The sequence below is a fragment of the Larimichthys crocea genome, chromosome XVIII (genome assembly GCF_000972845.2).
Source record: "Larimichthys crocea isolate SSNF chromosome XVIII, L_crocea_2.0, whole genome shotgun sequence".
In the NCBI taxonomy this organism is placed as follows: domain Eukaryota; kingdom Metazoa; phylum Chordata; class Actinopteri; family Sciaenidae; genus Larimichthys; species Larimichthys crocea.
This window is the reverse complement of record NC_040028.1, coordinates 15341741-15359044: the sequence shown is the minus strand read 5'-3', so window position 1 is coordinate 15359044 and position 17304 is coordinate 15341741. Positions and strand designations below refer to the sequence as shown.

Here is a 17304-nt window from a genome sequence, read left to right as displayed (position 1 = left end):
AACAGGTGATTAGACAAGTTGCAATAGTGTCATCTGTCCACCGGGTGTCAGTATTTCCCGTTTCCTATAAATTATAATAACTGAGTGAACTGCTGTGACATCTGCAGAGTAAAAACACATCTGGAGAATCTATATAACCAAAATGTTTCTGCTGAAGGTCACAGGTCAGGACACCACCATTGCTAAAGGCTAAACATGAGCCAAATGAATCCATTCATGCAGCATTTAATGAGGCCCGACGTGATTAAAAGTGAATTTTAGCTCCAACTCTGACTTGCTATGACCTATTTAGTGAAATAACATCTGCTTGTGAGCTGTAGGTTTTTAGATCGGAGCTCATCAAAATTTGTTTTGGGGCTTAAAACTTTTTGTGTTACTAACTATTCCAAACTTCATTGGTGGGGTATGAATGTTATTACTCAATAAGAAATTATGGAAGATGTTCCTTGTTTTATATATCTAATTAACCTTGAAGGTAGCTCAACCTCTAAACCTGCTGCAGTGTGTGAAGTGTATAGTTTAACTCACGTCTGCTGATGTTGGGCTGCTGCTGAGGTACTGTGGAGAGAGAGAGAGAAAGAGGGAACACTCAACTTCCAAACGTGTAACCAGACAATCTTTTCTCATGCTGAACTAAAAATGCAGTGTCATGGTTACACAGGAACTGACCCAAATGCTGGCTCAGACGATGTTGGTTAAGAGAAGGGAATTTATTGTGGTGTGGGAGAAAAGGGGAAGGAGAGGGTCCGATGATGAGGTGGAGGAAATGGCTGAGGTGAAGCAGCGGTTGGAACGGATGGGGGAGGTACGGAGCGTGGATTGTCTGGAGATGGCTGATGGAGAGCAGGCAAGCAGGTGGCAGGAGGTGAAGATGGTGGTGGACCTGAGCACAAGAGGATCAACAGTTAGAGATCGGTCAGGAATTCAACAGGAAGCACAAGGAACAATAGTTTAAGGCGGTCTGAGCGTGAACTACCACAACAGCTGAACAAACGATCTGACAAGGCGTGGGAGGAAGGCCAGGGTTTATATGCAGTTGGAGTGATGACTTGACGGAAAGAGTGAGCTGAGGAATGGCAGGTGTGCTTCATCTGTGATTATCCAGGAAGGACCAGGGAAATGTGCCACACCTAAAACACAGACAGAGACAAGTGAACACAACACAAGGATGGGGAAAACAAGGAGGAACACAGGAAAATCAACAGTCACGACTGCCATCGTGACACATGGTCCGACATAACCCATGGCCCGATGGCCCGGGGCCAGTAAAAGTACATGCAGGGCAAGTTGATTGGCCAGTCACTGGCGTCACACCAAGACGCTTTGACAGCTCCGACGAAGGCTAAAGCTACAGCCGAAACTGTAAGCAGGTATGATTCCATCCTATCCTTACTTACTTGTCTGATCACAAGAAACTAAAACTATAATACCTTGTGAATACGTTGTTCTAACTACTACTTTTTTATTTTTCAGGTTTGGAAATGTCTGGAGGGTCCAGACCCTGAGCACTTTAACTCCATGTCTGGACATGGTGGACAGGTGGCTTGCAGCAGCAGACAGAAGGGCTTGGAGTGAACACACACACACCTTTTTTCCTCTCACTGTTCTATGTGATTGTGTTCTACGGCAGATGCGTTCTTAGTTATTGACATTAGAAAGAGAAATTATTATTTTAAATTTAGGTAAAAAAAAAAAAAAAGTTATTTTTATTTTTGTCAGCGGGGCCAAGGGGCCAGTAAAACTCTGATCTACTGGCCAGTAGGAAAAAAATGTTATGCTGAGCCCTGATATGAGTCAAATTTATTACATTCACAAAGGGAGAACGTGTTGGTCATTCAAAGCACAGGATGTCCAGCGTTAGGGTAGATTTCTGTGGTAAGAGTGATGATGAGACACATGGGCGGTAACTGGCTGTGGGAAATACCCCATGAGGTAGAAGGAGAGCGGAGTCATGCAGAGTTTTCACAAGTAGAACATGACCAGCAGTTGAGTTGAGAAGAGTGAACAATGTGGCAGTGGCCTTGACACTGCAGTGACTGATTTGTGAACAAGTACTCAGCTTGTTTGGGATCAGTATGCTGAGAAAAAACCTCCATGGACTGTCTTAGAAATGTTCTTCCTTTATAGCACATGCTCACTAAACAATAATTCTTATTTAATAATAATAATTTGTCCCTTCTCTCCTCTGTTCCTGTCTAGAAGCATCCTAACGTAACATTTTGTTTTAAAAGGTGTAATTACGGCCTTGCAGCGGAAATTGACGTTAAGTCTTTGCATCATCAGGAGAATGAATGACTGAGTGAAAATACCCACCTAGTACATTTAATGTTGGCCTCTCACTGCTTAAGTAATTATGTTTGAGATCAAATATGCATGTGACATTTCAGTAAAAGCATAGAAACTCATGCACCGCTCTCTGAAACAGGATTGAGGTTGTTTTTTACAGAAATCAGAACCACCCAATGCTTGTGTGTGGAAGTGGAAGTGGAAAAAACGAAGTGCCAGTCCTCCTTCCCTTATTCACACGCCGGCGTTGTGGAGAAATTGCTGAAGTCAAAGGTCAATGGTGAGGTCAGGAAGGAAGGAAGTGTTCAGGAGTCTCTGATGTCTTATGCTGCTTATGGCTTATTTATTGATGCTTGGCCAAGGAGAATTAGAGACACTCTCAAAGTTCATCAGAAGTGCCTGAGTCGGTCTCACATTCTGCCCAACTCATCCTGGTGGATCGACTTTAAACCCCAAAGATAACACCACAAATACTACACGTCCAGAATTAGTCAAAGAGGATGTTTTTACCCATGGAGGTGTTATTGTCAACATATTCTAGTCTGGAGACACAGATGTCTGTTTACGCAGATTGGACCGTCAACGGCAAGCTATCTGTTATGACTAAGAAGGCAGCAATATTTCTCTATTCACACCACAGTGTTGAGATAGACTTGCACCTATTGTTCTTAACCAAAGCCAAACAACTAATACTGCCAAGGACCTCAAGACCCACACATGATCTCGTGTAACCTAAGGAGGGAAATTCCATAACAATTACGAACTGTTACATTCTTAATTTGTACAGTGAATTAAAAAAAATACTGAAGAAGAAGCAAGAAGCTCTGTTTTGTCATCAAGTCTGCATAATCTTTGTGCCCTTTTGGAGCGAGGGCATCGTTACTGTAAGGTTAATGTAACGTTACTTAGACTAGCCGCTGACAGAGAAAAGAGGGAAGGCGAGGAGAAGACAAAGTCAAGTTTCACTTTCAGACAAAGTTTCCTCTCTATTTTGTGATGTTTTATACAGTACCACAAATTGCTGAATTAATAATGAAAATAATTGAAGTACATATCATGAGACAAAAAAAAAATCACAACATGTTCTTTAATCATTTGATCATAGCATGAAGTAATCACATGTACAAGACATTAGTAATAATAATAATAATTTTTAACCTTTGAACGGGCAATTCCACAGTTGATTTTGCTCCTCTAGATGTTGTATTATCTGCACAAGGCACAGAAATACATCAATATTCATCAATAATTTAAATAAACACAAGGCACAGAAATACATCAATATTCATCAATAATTTAAATAAATAATGCAACAAAGAGCTCATTAAGCACGATACAAATGACTGGAACAAACAAAACAGCAGCAATGGAAACATTTTCTTAAAGTTAAACTACAAGTAAAGCTGCATATACTTTATATTACATATATATATATATATAATATATATATCATATATAGGTAAATGCATTTATTTATTTATATACGTGACAAGCAGCAGGCTAACACTGCTCACAAAGGAGGGAGGCACTGACGTCAATTAAGACCCAACAGATATTTACCAAACTCCAATCAACAGTCTTGTTAGTCGGCCCAGCTTTAGTGGTAAGTGCATTTTTTCATTTCTTCATTCAGGCTACGTTTATATTAATTACATTTAATTCTGTATTCTCTTTATTTTTCCGGTTAATTTCAGGTCTAATCTGCATATTTGGAGTTAGAGAACAGATGATTAAGCGAATTGATAGCCAGTAATTAAAATGTTCAGACCTTACAATGCACAGACTAAAAGGGAAATGTGTGTTTTAAACTGACACCATTAAGAGTGTCTTTGCTCAGCTGATAGATGAGCAGCTGATCTGTTGTGTCCTCTGCAGATGGCCCCGGTGCTCCTGAACAGACCTGCGTTCACGGTGTTAGTGCTGAGCTGCGTGTGTGCGGCCCTGCTGCAGGTCCAGAAGCCGGGTCACGTTGACCCCCTGACGGTCCACCGGGAGAACCCACAGTGCTGGGACTCCTCCTCGGCTCTGCTGCTGGAGATGCGCTCCCCAAGGATCGCTGACACGGTGCCAGCCTTCTGGGACCTGATGGTGTCCCTCAGGTCATCAGATAACAGCAAACACACAGCGCTGTTCTGGGATCTGGCACGGGTCTTCTGGGACCTTTATCTGGACTGCGTGCTGTCCAGGAGTCACGGCCTGGGACGGAGACACATCACTGCTGTGCACTCCCTCATTACTGACAGTAAGTGTCCACACACACACACACGCACACACACACACACACACACACACACACACACACACACACACACACACACAGTTTAAATTAAAGTCACCAAAAATAAGAGTAAGCCATTTTTTTTCTTTTTTAATTCCTATTTTTATTCTCATTATTATTGCTGTTGTTATTTGATTTTATTTGTTTTTTTGACATGTTTTAGGTGTTGTAGACTTTGGTGAAATTTAAATATTAAAACTACATACTTATAAATAAGTAATAAAAATAGAAAAATAGAAAAATAATAATAATAGAAAATAAATAGTCCTTGAACCATAATATAATTAACGCAGGAAAAAAAGTAATTGCACATTGTAGTATAATTTAGGTGAGGTGTAAGTAAGGGTATAGTTAGGGTATAAGTGCTACATTACATCATGGTGGTTTTAAATATCTCTGAGTTTCTCATGATGGATGTTATCATTTCCTCTTTGGAGGCAAAGGCAGGCTCAAGAAACAAAAGATAGAACACTGGGAACCATAAAACACTAGGAAAAAATACTGGTGAGTCAGACACAAAGAGGACACACCAAGAAACAAGATATACAGGAAGGATAGACAAGGAAACACAGGGACTAAACAGACATGCAGGACTAATCAGGGACAGGTGAAACAAATCAGGGACAGGTGAAACAAATCAGGGACAGGTACAGGATCAAAAAAGGCGGGACAGGAAATAAAATAAGACAAGACATAGACAGGGTGGAACTACAAAATAAAACAGGAAAACAGGAAACCCAAAGACACAGAACAACCTGAAAACTGTAATAGATCAGTTAGGAATGGGTCGATCAACACTAAGCCTTTAAATGAACAATAAGTTAAATGTGTGATTCGAGTACGCCACTAAGATTTCGAAACACTGGATTGGAAACTGCATTTATTTCTGTTCTCATAATTCATACTATCAGACCTTCTGATGATTTTGAGGTACTTGTACTTTACTTGAGTATTTCCATTTACTTTATATATAAAGTGACATGCGACTGTTCATTAAATTTCAACTCCGCTACAGTTTAAAGGCAAACATTGTACTTCATGCACTTTGATCCCATCACAACCCAGCAGATAAAGAAATGAAGAATCATTTTGTTTACAGACACATTGCTCTTTTCATTCCTATTTATACACATCGGGTTTCATTTTCACTGAGATATTTTTAAAAGAGAGATTGATCAATAAAGCTTTTTGAGGATACACTTTTTCAAGAATAAATCAAATTGTACAATCATTTCATGAGAAGAGGTAAAAATAATCTTATTATTAATATTTACCCTTTTGACTCAGAAGCCCATTACTGGAATCATTTAGCAGACACTTACAGAACAATTGATTAATATGCTTGTTAGAGTTTCCCCCAGCAGTTTTAAATCAGAGCTGTGTCTATTTGTACCGTGCTCCGTGCTCAGCCTGTGTGTGTGTTTCCTTTACAGAGTCCTTCAGATTTAACAGCTCAGGAATGAACTCCCGAGCGTGGCTCAGTGTCAGAGTGAGACGCAGAGGACACATACAGACCCTGAAGACCAAACCCAAATCGAACACACACTACCACAAATAAATCATATCATTTCCACAATGATAGTTTTTTTTTTTTTATCACTGCTTTCTTCCTCACTGAAAAAAATCAAACATTTCTCTAAGATGTATGTGCAGGAAAAGGACATCTGTGGTTGTAAACAGTGAGTGTTGTTGACCTTTTATTTGACATATTTTACTAGTGCTAATACACAATGAGATGTCCTGATAGAGAAAAAGGATGGACAGGGTGGAGCCATTATTATCTATATCAAGACTTCCTGGTATCGTGATAATAATGGTGTCAGATGAGGCCTTCACTCTGTAATAATGAAGTGATAAAACACTTCCCAAAGAAATCCTTTTGTCAACGGGTAACATTGCATGAAGTAACTATATTGTTTGGTTGTCTTACACACAGATTCAAAATGATATAACATTTCATGTATGTTTAATGTCTGTTTTTGCCATCATATTATGTCCCTATCAAAAGCTGATGTTTTATGCGATGATGTATGGATTCATGTTTGTTTGTTCGGTAATTTTAAGTACAATAAATTCATGTATTCATGGCTGTAAAGTTGTACATCCTTGACTATCCAAACACACAATCAGTCAGCTGAATTTCCTTTGAAATAAACAAACCTGAAAGCAAACAGGCTTCAAACTGTGATGTGCGTCAGAAAAAAAACATGATTGGTCAAGACGTTAACTTACTGCTTAGGACAGCCTACACATTCATAACTTCCTCAGAGATTTAATGACGTTTTCTTTGCTGCAAGGGAAATTTTAAATAGTCTAGACATTGTCTACAGCAGGGTGTGTCCAAACCTTTTTTCTTTTTTAAAAAAGGGGGCCAGATTTGACAATGTGATTACTAACATTTAAAAAATGAAAGTTACAAACAAATGCACTGTTCTGTTACAATTTTTATTTTAATGGTCACAATTATCATTTAATGTCAGTGTGCCATGAATGAAGCTTCGGGCCGCATGAAATCTGACAGCGGACGGTGATTGGCCCCGGGCCGTATTTTGGACATCAATGGTTTTGAGTCTGTGACTTTCGGTTTCGGTATGTAGCCAACTTCCTGATTCAGGGTGTAGAAGTGTTTTTTTTTTTTTTTTTACGCCGACCTCCAAAGTGTATATATTGTCCGTGTTACTTGGATTATGATGCGGTGGAGAGCACGGACACTTTCCAGTCAGACCTGCTGAACACGCCACACAGGTAACGCATGTTTGAAATACATAAATCTGGTTACCTCGAGCAGAAACTCTTATACGGTCAGTCAAAGTTTTTGGATTGTTGACTGCATGGTAGCATGTAGGTCATGTTTTGGTGTGTTGTGTTTGGCATGTAATTTTAGACTTAGATTAGTTAGATTAGTTTTCCTGTAAGATCTGACAACTTTGCAAACAAGTGAAACAACAGGACACACACACACACACACACACACACACACACACACACAGCGAGAACAACAGATTATTGGGGTATGTGCAGCATCGTTTTTCTACGTTTTCTTATTACAATAATACAGTCGCATCTTTAATTTCACCAAGTTACATGTTGCCAGTAAATGCGGTCTAGCGCCACCAACGGGTCAAAGTTTGAGGTAAGTTTGTGCATGTAACTTTTGAACCGTTTTTCAAAAACAAGGTATTGTTGGATTTCTTGGATCACACCGAGTTCAATGCACCCTATGACGTATATATCATACATATATCATAATAGCCCATGATAGATTTTCTTTTCCGCCATCTGGTAATTTTGTTGAAAGTGAAAAAAAATTTTCAGCGGTCACAAATTTTGACCGATTCTCACGAAAACTGGCACAGAGTATCTTCAGACCAATCCGCACAAAATGTGGGAGATGGATTTTTCAATTTCGCCTTCGTTCGCCCACTACAGCCAATCGAAATCGGTGACGAAGGGAACGCTTTGGCGAAACAAAACCAAATTTGATGCCATGCTTTGAGGCTCTCTCCCAGGTGTAGGAAAGTAATCTGGTGTCATTTGGTCCCTGTAATTATCAAAACATTGTTTTTGCTCATATCTCTTTTTATTTGAAATTAAATTGTGATATCCACAGATACTGTGGGTTGCCCCATTGATAGTTCATGCCAACTTTTCATGTTAGCCAATCGCCATTGGCGGCAACGCCACCAAATAGAAAGTTTGCTCATATCTCGGTGACGCTTTGACTTCCGAAGACCAAATTTGGTTGCATGCATCGAGTCTCCCACTGAAGTGCGCAAAACAAATTTGGTGTGCGTCGGCCACTAGGGGTTGCTGTACTTAGCAAAAATGCGTTTTTGCTTTTTTCTCTTGACGTGTTTGGATTTGAAACTAAATTTTCATCTGTCTGCTGTGGAATCCATCTTGTATCTTCTTATTAGTGCACAACATGGATTTCCAGAAGCTGCTATTAGACGCAGGGAAGGCCCTGTGTAAGGACGAGGTGAAAGCTTTAGCTTTTCTTTGCACTGACCTCCTGGGCCGAAACCCGGCCTCGGTGGAGTCGGCCAGTGACCTCTTCTCTCGTCTGGTGGATCAAGACCACCTATGTGCTGAGCGACCTCATCTGCTGAGCGAGCTTCTCTCCATCATCAACCGCAAACGTCTGGCTCGTGACCTTGGGCTTCCTGACCGAGAACCAACAATCATCTCTTCTTACAGGTGGAGTGCATACATATTACTGTTTTGAAGTAAATGTGGTATGACTTAGTTCTGGGGTAAACCTTTGAAAATCTATTAATGCATCACGATATACAGCACTGACATCATAGCCAACACAAAAAAAAAAAATTGTGCTCTTGAATTAGTAATTGCTCTCTGGATTTAATCATTTGTGTAAACAGATTACTTAATTCATACCCGCAAACCAAGCAAATATAAGATGCTCCCTAATGAAAAATATGCAGTAGCTGTATAATATATACGTGCTATAATTATAATTAAAACCACTGATTATTCTTTCAAGAACATATTTTTTTCTCAGTCTTTCTGGGCTCTGTTCTACTCATAACCCTATGAAACTGCATGAGAAATTCAGGTCAGCGTGTAGAAAAAAGAAGCGCATAAACTGTGAGAACTTTTCATGAACTGGGGGAAGAGAAGTGATGTGGTGATCTATGTCCAGGCCACTTTGACACTTAATTGACACTGAATTATTTTTGATGTAATTCCAGGGTGTTTCTCTACAGTCTGTCTGAGGATTTGACTACTTCTGACTTGAAAGATCTGAAGTTCTTGTTAAGAGATCAGCTCCCACGTAGAAAACTGGAGGAAAATGTTGTGAGTGCATCTTGACAGTGTCAATGTTTAAAACTCATGTTTGTAGAGAAGCGTTAGATGGTGTTTATACAAACAGCCACAGTCATGAAAATACAATTTTACTACATAATAATTCTACTGGTGTTATAATTAAGAGTTCCTGTAAACTTGCTTATCTTTTCAGACTACACTGGAGGTCTTCCTGGAGATGGAGCACATGGACCTCATCAATGACACTGATCTAAACTTACTGGAGGACAAAATTCGGAACGTGTGTCCCATGCTGGTAGAAAACTTCAACGAGTTTAAAACACAGCAGGGTAAGGGCAAAGCAGTACTAGCGGGCGGGGCAGGGAGGAAGGTTGTAGAACGTTGTACGAGGTTGTAGGAGCCAGCCTTACTGTAAGTCATTTGAGGAGCTGCAGTTTTTTGTCACTTCTGTCTGGGTTTCATTTCATAGTCACGAACGAAAGTGGTCAGGTAAAGACACTAGCACAGGAAAAGGAAGCGCCTCAGAGAAGTTAAATGAACATTGCACTGACTCACATAGATTCCCTGAGACTTACTCTCTTCTATACAATAGCTACTAAATATTACCCTAATCCTTAAATTTACTTAATTATTTATTATCCCTGATAAGGGAGGTGAGTCCCTACAATGTGAGTGTGTCAAGACATTTATGTCCTCACGACATGCACACACACACACACACACACACACACACACACACATATGCCCATATAGACTGGAGGAGGCGGGGACAGTGACTGAGAAAGAAAGAAAGAAAGAAAGAAAGAAAGAAAGAAAGAAAGAAAGATGAGTATGTTCATGCTGTAACAGTTAATCTTGCATTTATAAAGATTTCACTTCCATCTATTTTTAATATTAGCTGATAAATCTGTCTGTAAATCAAGTTACCATTGGTTTATTTGTGTTATTTTTTGCTACAGTTCGTCACAACAGCTATGTAGCTCAAGAAACAAGTCGACCAAGATCAGAGACTTTTCATTTTGGCTCGAACCAGGTCCCTTTTTTTTAATATATTGCTTTGAATTCCTCTAAAAGATTTTTTCCATGATATTATTGTCACTTTTCTGCAGTGTCACACATCATGTAAATGACACTGCTCCTTCCTTCCATCCTTTATCAGATCCCTCAACCTCTTGGAAGGACTTGCTCAAATGAAATGCCGACAGGTAAACAGAGTTATAATTACATGTCTGTCTTTGATGTGTGTTTAAATGTCGAGAACTTTCTGGATGCCTGCTTGTATTTCCACAACTTTTTCAGTTGATTACGCTGACGCTGTGTATGCATTTTGTTTTTTCATTTTACGGCAAATCATTGCAGCATCAACAGCAATTGTTACATAAGTTTCCTGGTCAAATAGCATGTTGTATTTTTAACCATTTTGCAGAGAAGTATAATCCTAACAACATTTTTCCTTTTCCTCAGAAGAAATGCCGATGTCGTTGGCCGAGGTGAGAGTCTGTCATCAAAGCAGTTACATGACAAATAAATTGTGACAGTTTTTTGTGTCTTTAAAGGTCCTTTTCTTTTGTGTCCCACACAGTCTACTATGCATTCATCCAACACGTCTATGGGTGAGTCTTGCACTGAGTTTTACAGCTGTTACAAAGTGCAGTGCATTCATGGATTTAATCTGAATCTTCTTGTATTACTTTCTTAGATTTCTTGCCAGATTTTCAACTGGGACTGAGTAATGCAAGCATTCAAACATCAGGCTATTTCTCCAACAATGGTCATTTGAAATATTTTTTGCATTAAACTATTGGTGACGTCAGAGCTTTTAATTAAATATAATGTTTGTCTCTTGCGATCGTCTGTCCCATAGTGAGAAATGATGCTGTGGTTAGTTTACAAGAAAACCAGACCTCCTCTGGAATGCAGATGTCTCCAACTACCAACACAAACACAGTAAGTAGTAAAGTCACCTTGAATATGCTAACTAAAGCTACTTCATTCTTATAACAAGTACCTTATTGTATTATACTGTTTTGTCTTTAATCATTTACTCTGGATTACCGATTTACCTCTGTAGGTTTTAGAAACATATCCCATGACTGCAGTGACGAGAGGTATCTGTTTGATAATTAACAACTATGACTTCACTAAATCTCTAACACGTCTCATGAAGCGGGATGGGACCATGATTGACAAAGGTACGCTTATTTAAGTTTATAAGCTGGTACTTGTTTTCTTATGCCCGCTTTGACTGTCTGTGGGCATATTACTGCACGTTTGCATGTTACATTTATCCGTGTGTCTTTCAGAGTGTCTGGAAAAAGTGTTCAAGTGGCTCGGCTTTAAGGTAGAGGTACAGAAGGACTGCACATGTGAGAGGATGCTGTCTGTGATGAAGGAGCTCGGAGGCAGAAACCACAGCCAGATGGACAGTCTGGTGTGTTGCATTCTCAGCCACGGCCAGGAGGGAAGCGTGTATGGTGTGGACGGCAAAACCGTCACTATCAGGAAGCTGATGGAGCCTTTCAATGGATTAAATTGCTCCTCTTTGGCCGGAAAACCCAAGCTGTTTTTCATCCAGGCCTGCCAGGGCAAGAATGAGCAGGCAGCTGTCTACCTAGAGGCCGATGGTCCTGTCCTTAGCGATGCTATTGAAGCTACACACTCCATCCCATCTGATGCAGACTTCCTGCTGGGAATGTCCACAGTTCCTTCTTTTGTCTCTTATAGAGAGAAGAAAAATGGCACGTGGTTCATTCAGTCGTTGTGCCAACATCTTGTCCAGAATGTTCCCAGGTTAGTGAAACTAGAATATCAGAAGTCACAATCTCAGTTTCTCCAGTTATATATTTAAAGGCGTAGTATATAACTTTTCAGCATTAAATTGTTGAAAAACGACAATGCTTCCAACAAAGTTTAAATCCAGACAAGTACATCATTTTATGCAAGGTAACGGTGCATTTTGCAGGTCACGTTCCCTTTTTCCCTTATTTTCTGGATTTTCCAACGAAACACTAAAATTGGTCAAAGAGCGAGGAAGGAAGTGGGCGAATGAGTGACACCACCTGGCATTACAATAAAGGGTTGTCTGCCTGAGTCACAGATGAGATCTGCTGACAATAGCACGCAAATCCATTGATTCACAATGTTCTCAAACCACTCCCTTTTTTAAATTGCTATGATGCCGGTTGTTTAACAATGAAGACCGCAAATCACATGATCCCATGCTACATTATAATGTCCTCAAACCACTCCCGTTTTTATTGTTTTGATGGAAGAGAACCATAGCAATGGACATTACATGGCTGGGTGGGTTTGAACCTTTATTGTAGTGCTGAGTATTAGTTGGGTATTTCTATTTTATTGTACTTGATATTTCTACTCCGTACTGAATGGGAAAATTGTACTTTTTACTTTACATTGTTCATTTAACAGCCACAGTTACTGGTTACTTATCACATTTTACATACAAAACATATAATGGGTTAAAAAATATGGAGCATTTTTTATATTTTAACTCCCCAGCAGGATGTAAAAATGCCCAAATTAGCTCCACATTAACCAACTACAAAATAAAAGTAAGGCACATACATAATAAATCAAAGATAATAGACAATAACAGGAGACATTATGTGTGATAAGTACATTTACGTTTGATATGTCGAGAAAATTTTGTTGCTAATAGTTTCATACTATACTTCTACTACAGAACACGTCTTGTCTCGTCTCGTCTCGTCTTTTCTCGCTTTATCCGTTTTAATCTGGTCGTGGGGGCAGCAGCTTCAGCAGGGAAGCCCAGACTTCCCTCTCCCCGGACCCCAAGGCGTTCCCAGGCCAGCCGAGAGACATAGCCTCCAGCATGTCCTGGGTCTCCCCCGGGGCCGCCTCCCGGAGGGACGTGCCAGTAACATCTCACCAGGGAGACGTCCAGGAGGCATCCTCACGAGATGCCCGAGCCACCTCAACTGGTTCCTCTCGATGCGGAGGAGCAGCTGTTCTACTCTGAGCTCCTCATGGATGGCCGAGCTTCTCACCCTATCTCTAAGGGAGAGCCCAGTCACCCTGTGAAGGAAGCTCATTTCGGCCGCTTGTATTCGCAATCTCATTCTTTCGGTCACTACCCAAAGCTTGTGACCACAGGTGAAGGTAGGAACGTAGATCGACTGATAAATTGAGAGGTTCGCCTTTCGGCTCAGCTCCTTCTTCACCACGACGGACCAGCGCAGAGTCCGCATCACTGCAGAAGCCGCACCGATCCGTTCCATCCTTCCCTCACTCGTGAACAAGACCCCGAGATACTTGAACTTCTCCACTTGAGGCAGGATCTCAACCTGACCCGGAGGTTGCACTCCACCCTTTCCCGGCTGAGAACCATGGCCTCGGATAGATAGTGATAGTGAAGATACTGCGCAGAACCCTCAAACTCCCAGGCCTCTGGTAGGAGGCCCCGAGCTTGAGGATGACACGGATACCACCCCGCCGGGGTGAGAAGGAGATTTACACACGGGGCGGCCACTTAACCCACTACGCTACCGACCGCCCCTATTAAAGTATTTCTGATTCTGAAAGGGCAGCCCTGGTGGAGCAACTCAACTCCCACAGGAAACAGGTCCGACTTACTGCCGGCAATGCGGACCAAGCTCTGGCACCGAGAGTACAGGGACGGGATAGCCTGTATTAATGGGTCCCAAACCCCATACTCCCGGAGCACCCCCCACAGGACTCCCTGAGGGACACGGTCGAACGCCTTCTCCAAGTCCACAAAGCACATGTAGACTGGTTGGGTGAACTCCCATGCACCCTCCAGGACCGTGCTAAGGGTATAGAGCTGATCCACAGTTCCACGACAAGGACGAAAACCACACTGCTCCTCCTGGATCCGAGGTTCGACAATCTTGCGGACCCTCCTCTCCAGGACCCCCGAAAAGACCTTCCCGGGGGGCGGGGGTTGTGAGGAGTGTGATCCCCCTATAGTTGGAACACACCCTCCGGTCCCCCTTCTGTCCACCCCCTTCTGTCCACCACCCCGGTCTGTCCAGAGGCACTGCCCCCGATGTCCACACGATGTTGCAGAGACGTGTCAACCAAGACAGCCCCACAACATGCAGAGCCTTGAGGAACTCTGGGCGGACCTCATCCACCCCCGGGGCCCTGCCACCGAGGAGCTTTTTGACTACCTCAGTGACCTCAGCCCCAGAGATGAGCGAGACCACCACGGGGTCCCCAGACTCTGCCTCCTCAAAGGAAGACGTGCTGGTGGGATTGAGGAGGTCTTCGAAAGTATTCCCTCCACCGACCCAAGACGTCCCCAGTCGAGGTCAGCAGCACCCTGTTCCCACTGAACACAGTGGACTGCTTCCCCCGCCTGAGCCGCTGGATGGTGGTCCAGAACCTCCCCGAAGACGTTCTCCATGGCCTCACCGAACTCCTCCCACGCCAGAGTTTTTGCCTCTGCAACCGCCAAGGCCGCACTCCGCTTGGCATGCTGTCAGCTGCTTCAGGAGTCCCACAGTCCAAAAAGGTTCTGTAGGACTCCTTCTTCAGCTTGACGGCATCCCTCACCGCCGGTGTCCACCAGCGGGTTTGGGGGCCGCCGCAGCGACAGGCACTGACCACCTTACGGCCACAGCTCCGGTCAGCCGCCTTGACAATGATGGAACGGAACAAGGTCCACTCGGACTCAAAGTCCCCCGCCTCCCCCGGGACGTGAGTGAAGCTCTCCCGGAGGTGAGAGTTTAAGCTCTTTCTGACAGGAGATTCAGCCAGACGTTCCCAGCAAACCCGCACAGAACGTTTGGGCCTGCCAGGTCTGACCACCATCCTCCCCCACCATCGGAGCCAACTCACCACCAGATGGTGATCAGTTGACAGCTCAGCCCCTCTCTTCACCCGAGTGTCCAAAACATGTGGCCGCAAGTCCAACGACACAACCACAAAGTCGATCATCGAACTGCGGCCGAGGGTGTCCTGGTGCCAAGTGAACATATGGACACCCTTATGCTTGAACATGGCGTTCGTTATGGACAATCCATGACGAACACAGAAGTCCAATAACAGAACACCGCTCGCCCCGCCAGGTCTCACTGTCGCTGCCCACATGAGCATTGAAGTCCCCCAGGAGGACGAGGGAGTCCCTAGAGGGAGCGCTCTCCAGCACCCCCTCCAAGGACTCTAAAAAGGGTGGGTACTCTGAACTGCCATTCGGTGCATAGGCACAGACGGCAGTCAGGACCCGTCCCCCCACCCGAAGGCGAAGGGAGGCTACCCAGAATGCATGACATTTATAGCTATGTTTACTTTAGTGAATGATTTGACTGCTACTTGTAAAATTGGAGCATAACTAATTGTGGCTTTTGTAGTTTTTTTTAAGTTCTCTATCTCTCAGTATCTCTTGTTTTTTGTTTCCCTAGGAGTGTTGACCTTGTGTCTATCCTGACAATAGTGAATTCAGATGTTAGCCGGAAGACTGATTCCACCGGTGTGAAAAAACAGATGCCTCAACCAGCCTTCTCACTCACGAAGAAAGTGGTCTTTCCGATCCCCGCAGCTTCTTCTCCCGTTCTGTGACACCGACAGCAATAATCTGCAGACCTAAACATCAAATTTTTGTTTTACATTCAATGTTTACAATTTTAAATCAGCGATATTTATCAACATCTGAGCTGATGAAGACCATGAGATGTGTAAGACGATCTTTACTTGAGATGATTGTGTCACAATATTAGTTAGAGTTTATTTTATGTGCTTTTAGATGGCGATATTAGACAGACCATATCAACTAAGTATTCTTGCTGCTACTGTATATTTTGTAATTGCATTTAAGTGCACATTTTATTGCTACCATAACTTATCAACAAAGTTGACAATGTGGATCTACTAAATAGTTCTGAAATATTGACTGAGTAGTCAATAAACAGGAAATTAATTTCCATAAATCAAACCAAAAATGCTGAATATTTGCTTCTTCCAGACTCTCATATGTGAGGATTTGTGGCTGTTCTTTACTTGATATCAATGTAGATTCACTATTTTTTAACTCATGTCCAACTCAAATTCTGAAAATGTGATTTTATAATATTTTATATACACAATTACTGATCGATTAATAAAAAACAATGAAAAATACAAATATTTTTGTCGTTGTTTGCCTGTTCTGGGTGGGAGGTTTGTACTTTATTTTAGGTTTGTGTTTATCCTCCACACCTGGGACCCCCTTTACATTTCTCTAATCAGCATTTAGGGTCGTCTTCTGAACCTTATCGGTCAACTCATCCTCGGGCTTCACGAACAACACCAATATATCTGTCTTCTGCCAGGATTTCTTCCAGATGTGTGAACGTCAAACTAATGGATGAACACAAATATACTTTTACACAGGACATAAAACTTTTGTCACAGACGTTTTAACCCACAGTAACAGTACATTTTGCTGATAATACTTACATATCTTCTTAGCTTAGGTGACAACGGGGGAACTTGAGACAGAGGACTCGAACACAGAGTACGGGATGAAGCAGATGACTTTATTTCTTCACTCCAGGTAACACTGGGAACACAAAACAAACATGGAGACAGGACAAAAACTCAACTTGACATACCGGTGTGACAATAGGTGCTTTGTCATTTACTGCTGAGCCTCGATCATCCACTCAAACTCGTTTTGTGTGTCCCATCTATTTAACTGATTTACTTTTAACCTATGAAGCCCGAAGGACCCTCAAGTCTTGATTGCTTTTATTATTATTCATTTATTTCATTCGTTTGTCTATTTATGCATTTAAAAGTTTTTTATTGAATGATTGAATTATTATTTTGTATTTAATCATTTGTATTTTGTGTATAGTAATAAGAGTAATAAGTATAATTGTTATTATTATTATTACTATTGTACTATTGTTATGATTAGTAGTAGTATTTTATTGCTATATTATTAATACTTAACTTATATTATTTTATTTTAT

The 17304-nt window shown here is 41.8% G+C and overlaps 2 protein-coding genes across 4 annotated transcripts; both read left to right on the top strand.

The window, feature by feature from the left end:
- The first annotated feature begins 3814 nt into the window (after positions 1-3814).
- Positions 3815-6735, top strand: fam237a (family with sequence similarity 237 member A). The gene is made up of 3 exons (XM_019274173.2): positions 3815-3889; positions 4162-4528; positions 5998-6735. Exons 2-3 carry the CDS (start codon positions 4162-4164, stop codon positions 6120-6122), a joined length of 492 nt encoding a protein of 163 aa, XP_019129718.2. The 5' UTR covers positions 3815-3889; the 3' UTR covers positions 6123-6735.
- Positions 6736-7149: 414 nt separating this feature from the next.
- On the top strand, positions 7150-16468 carry casp10 (caspase 10, apoptosis-related cysteine peptidase). Of its 3 annotated transcripts, none has more exons than XM_019274163.2 (13): positions 7150-7309; positions 8482-8761; positions 9274-9379; positions 9543-9678; positions 10309-10382; positions 10509-10554; positions 10817-10839; positions 10932-10962; positions 11049-11120; positions 11214-11296; positions 11421-11541; positions 11653-12139; positions 15754-16468. In XM_019274163.2, exons 2-13 carry the CDS (start codon positions 8490-8492, stop codon positions 15908-15910), a joined length of 1608 nt encoding a protein of 535 aa, XP_019129708.2. In that variant the 5' UTR covers positions 7150-7309; positions 8482-8489; the 3' UTR covers positions 15911-16468. The 3 variants fall into 3 exon arrangements, with proteins under 3 accessions (XP_019129708.2, XP_010736063.3, XP_019129709.2); XM_010737761.3 differs by having other exon boundaries at positions 10814-10839; XM_019274164.2 differs by lacking the exon at positions 15754-16468 and adding an exon at positions 13053-13343 and having other exon boundaries at positions 10814-10839.
- The last annotated feature ends 836 nt before the right edge of the window (positions 16469-17304 follow it).

Coding starts and splice junctions, on each gene's coding strand:
- casp10 (XM_010737761.3), top strand. CDS start 8,490: ATGGATTTCCAGAAGCTGCTATTAGACGCAGGGAAGGCCCTGTGTAAG. Junction 10,555..10,813: donor CTCAAATGAAATGCCGACAG/GTAAACAGAGTT, acceptor CCTTTTCCTCAG/AAGAAATGCCGATGTCGTTG. Junction 11,542..11,652: donor TGGGACCATGATTGACAAAG/GTACGCTTATTT, acceptor TGTGTCTTTCAG/AGTGTCTGGAAAAAGTGTTC.
- fam237a (XM_019274173.2), top strand. CDS start 4,162: ATGGCCCCGGTGCTCCTGAACAGACCTGCGTTCACGGTGTTAGTGCTG. Junction 4,529..5,997: donor GCACTCCCTCATTACTGACA/GTAAGTGTCCAC, acceptor TTTCCTTTACAG/AGTCCTTCAGATTTAACAGC.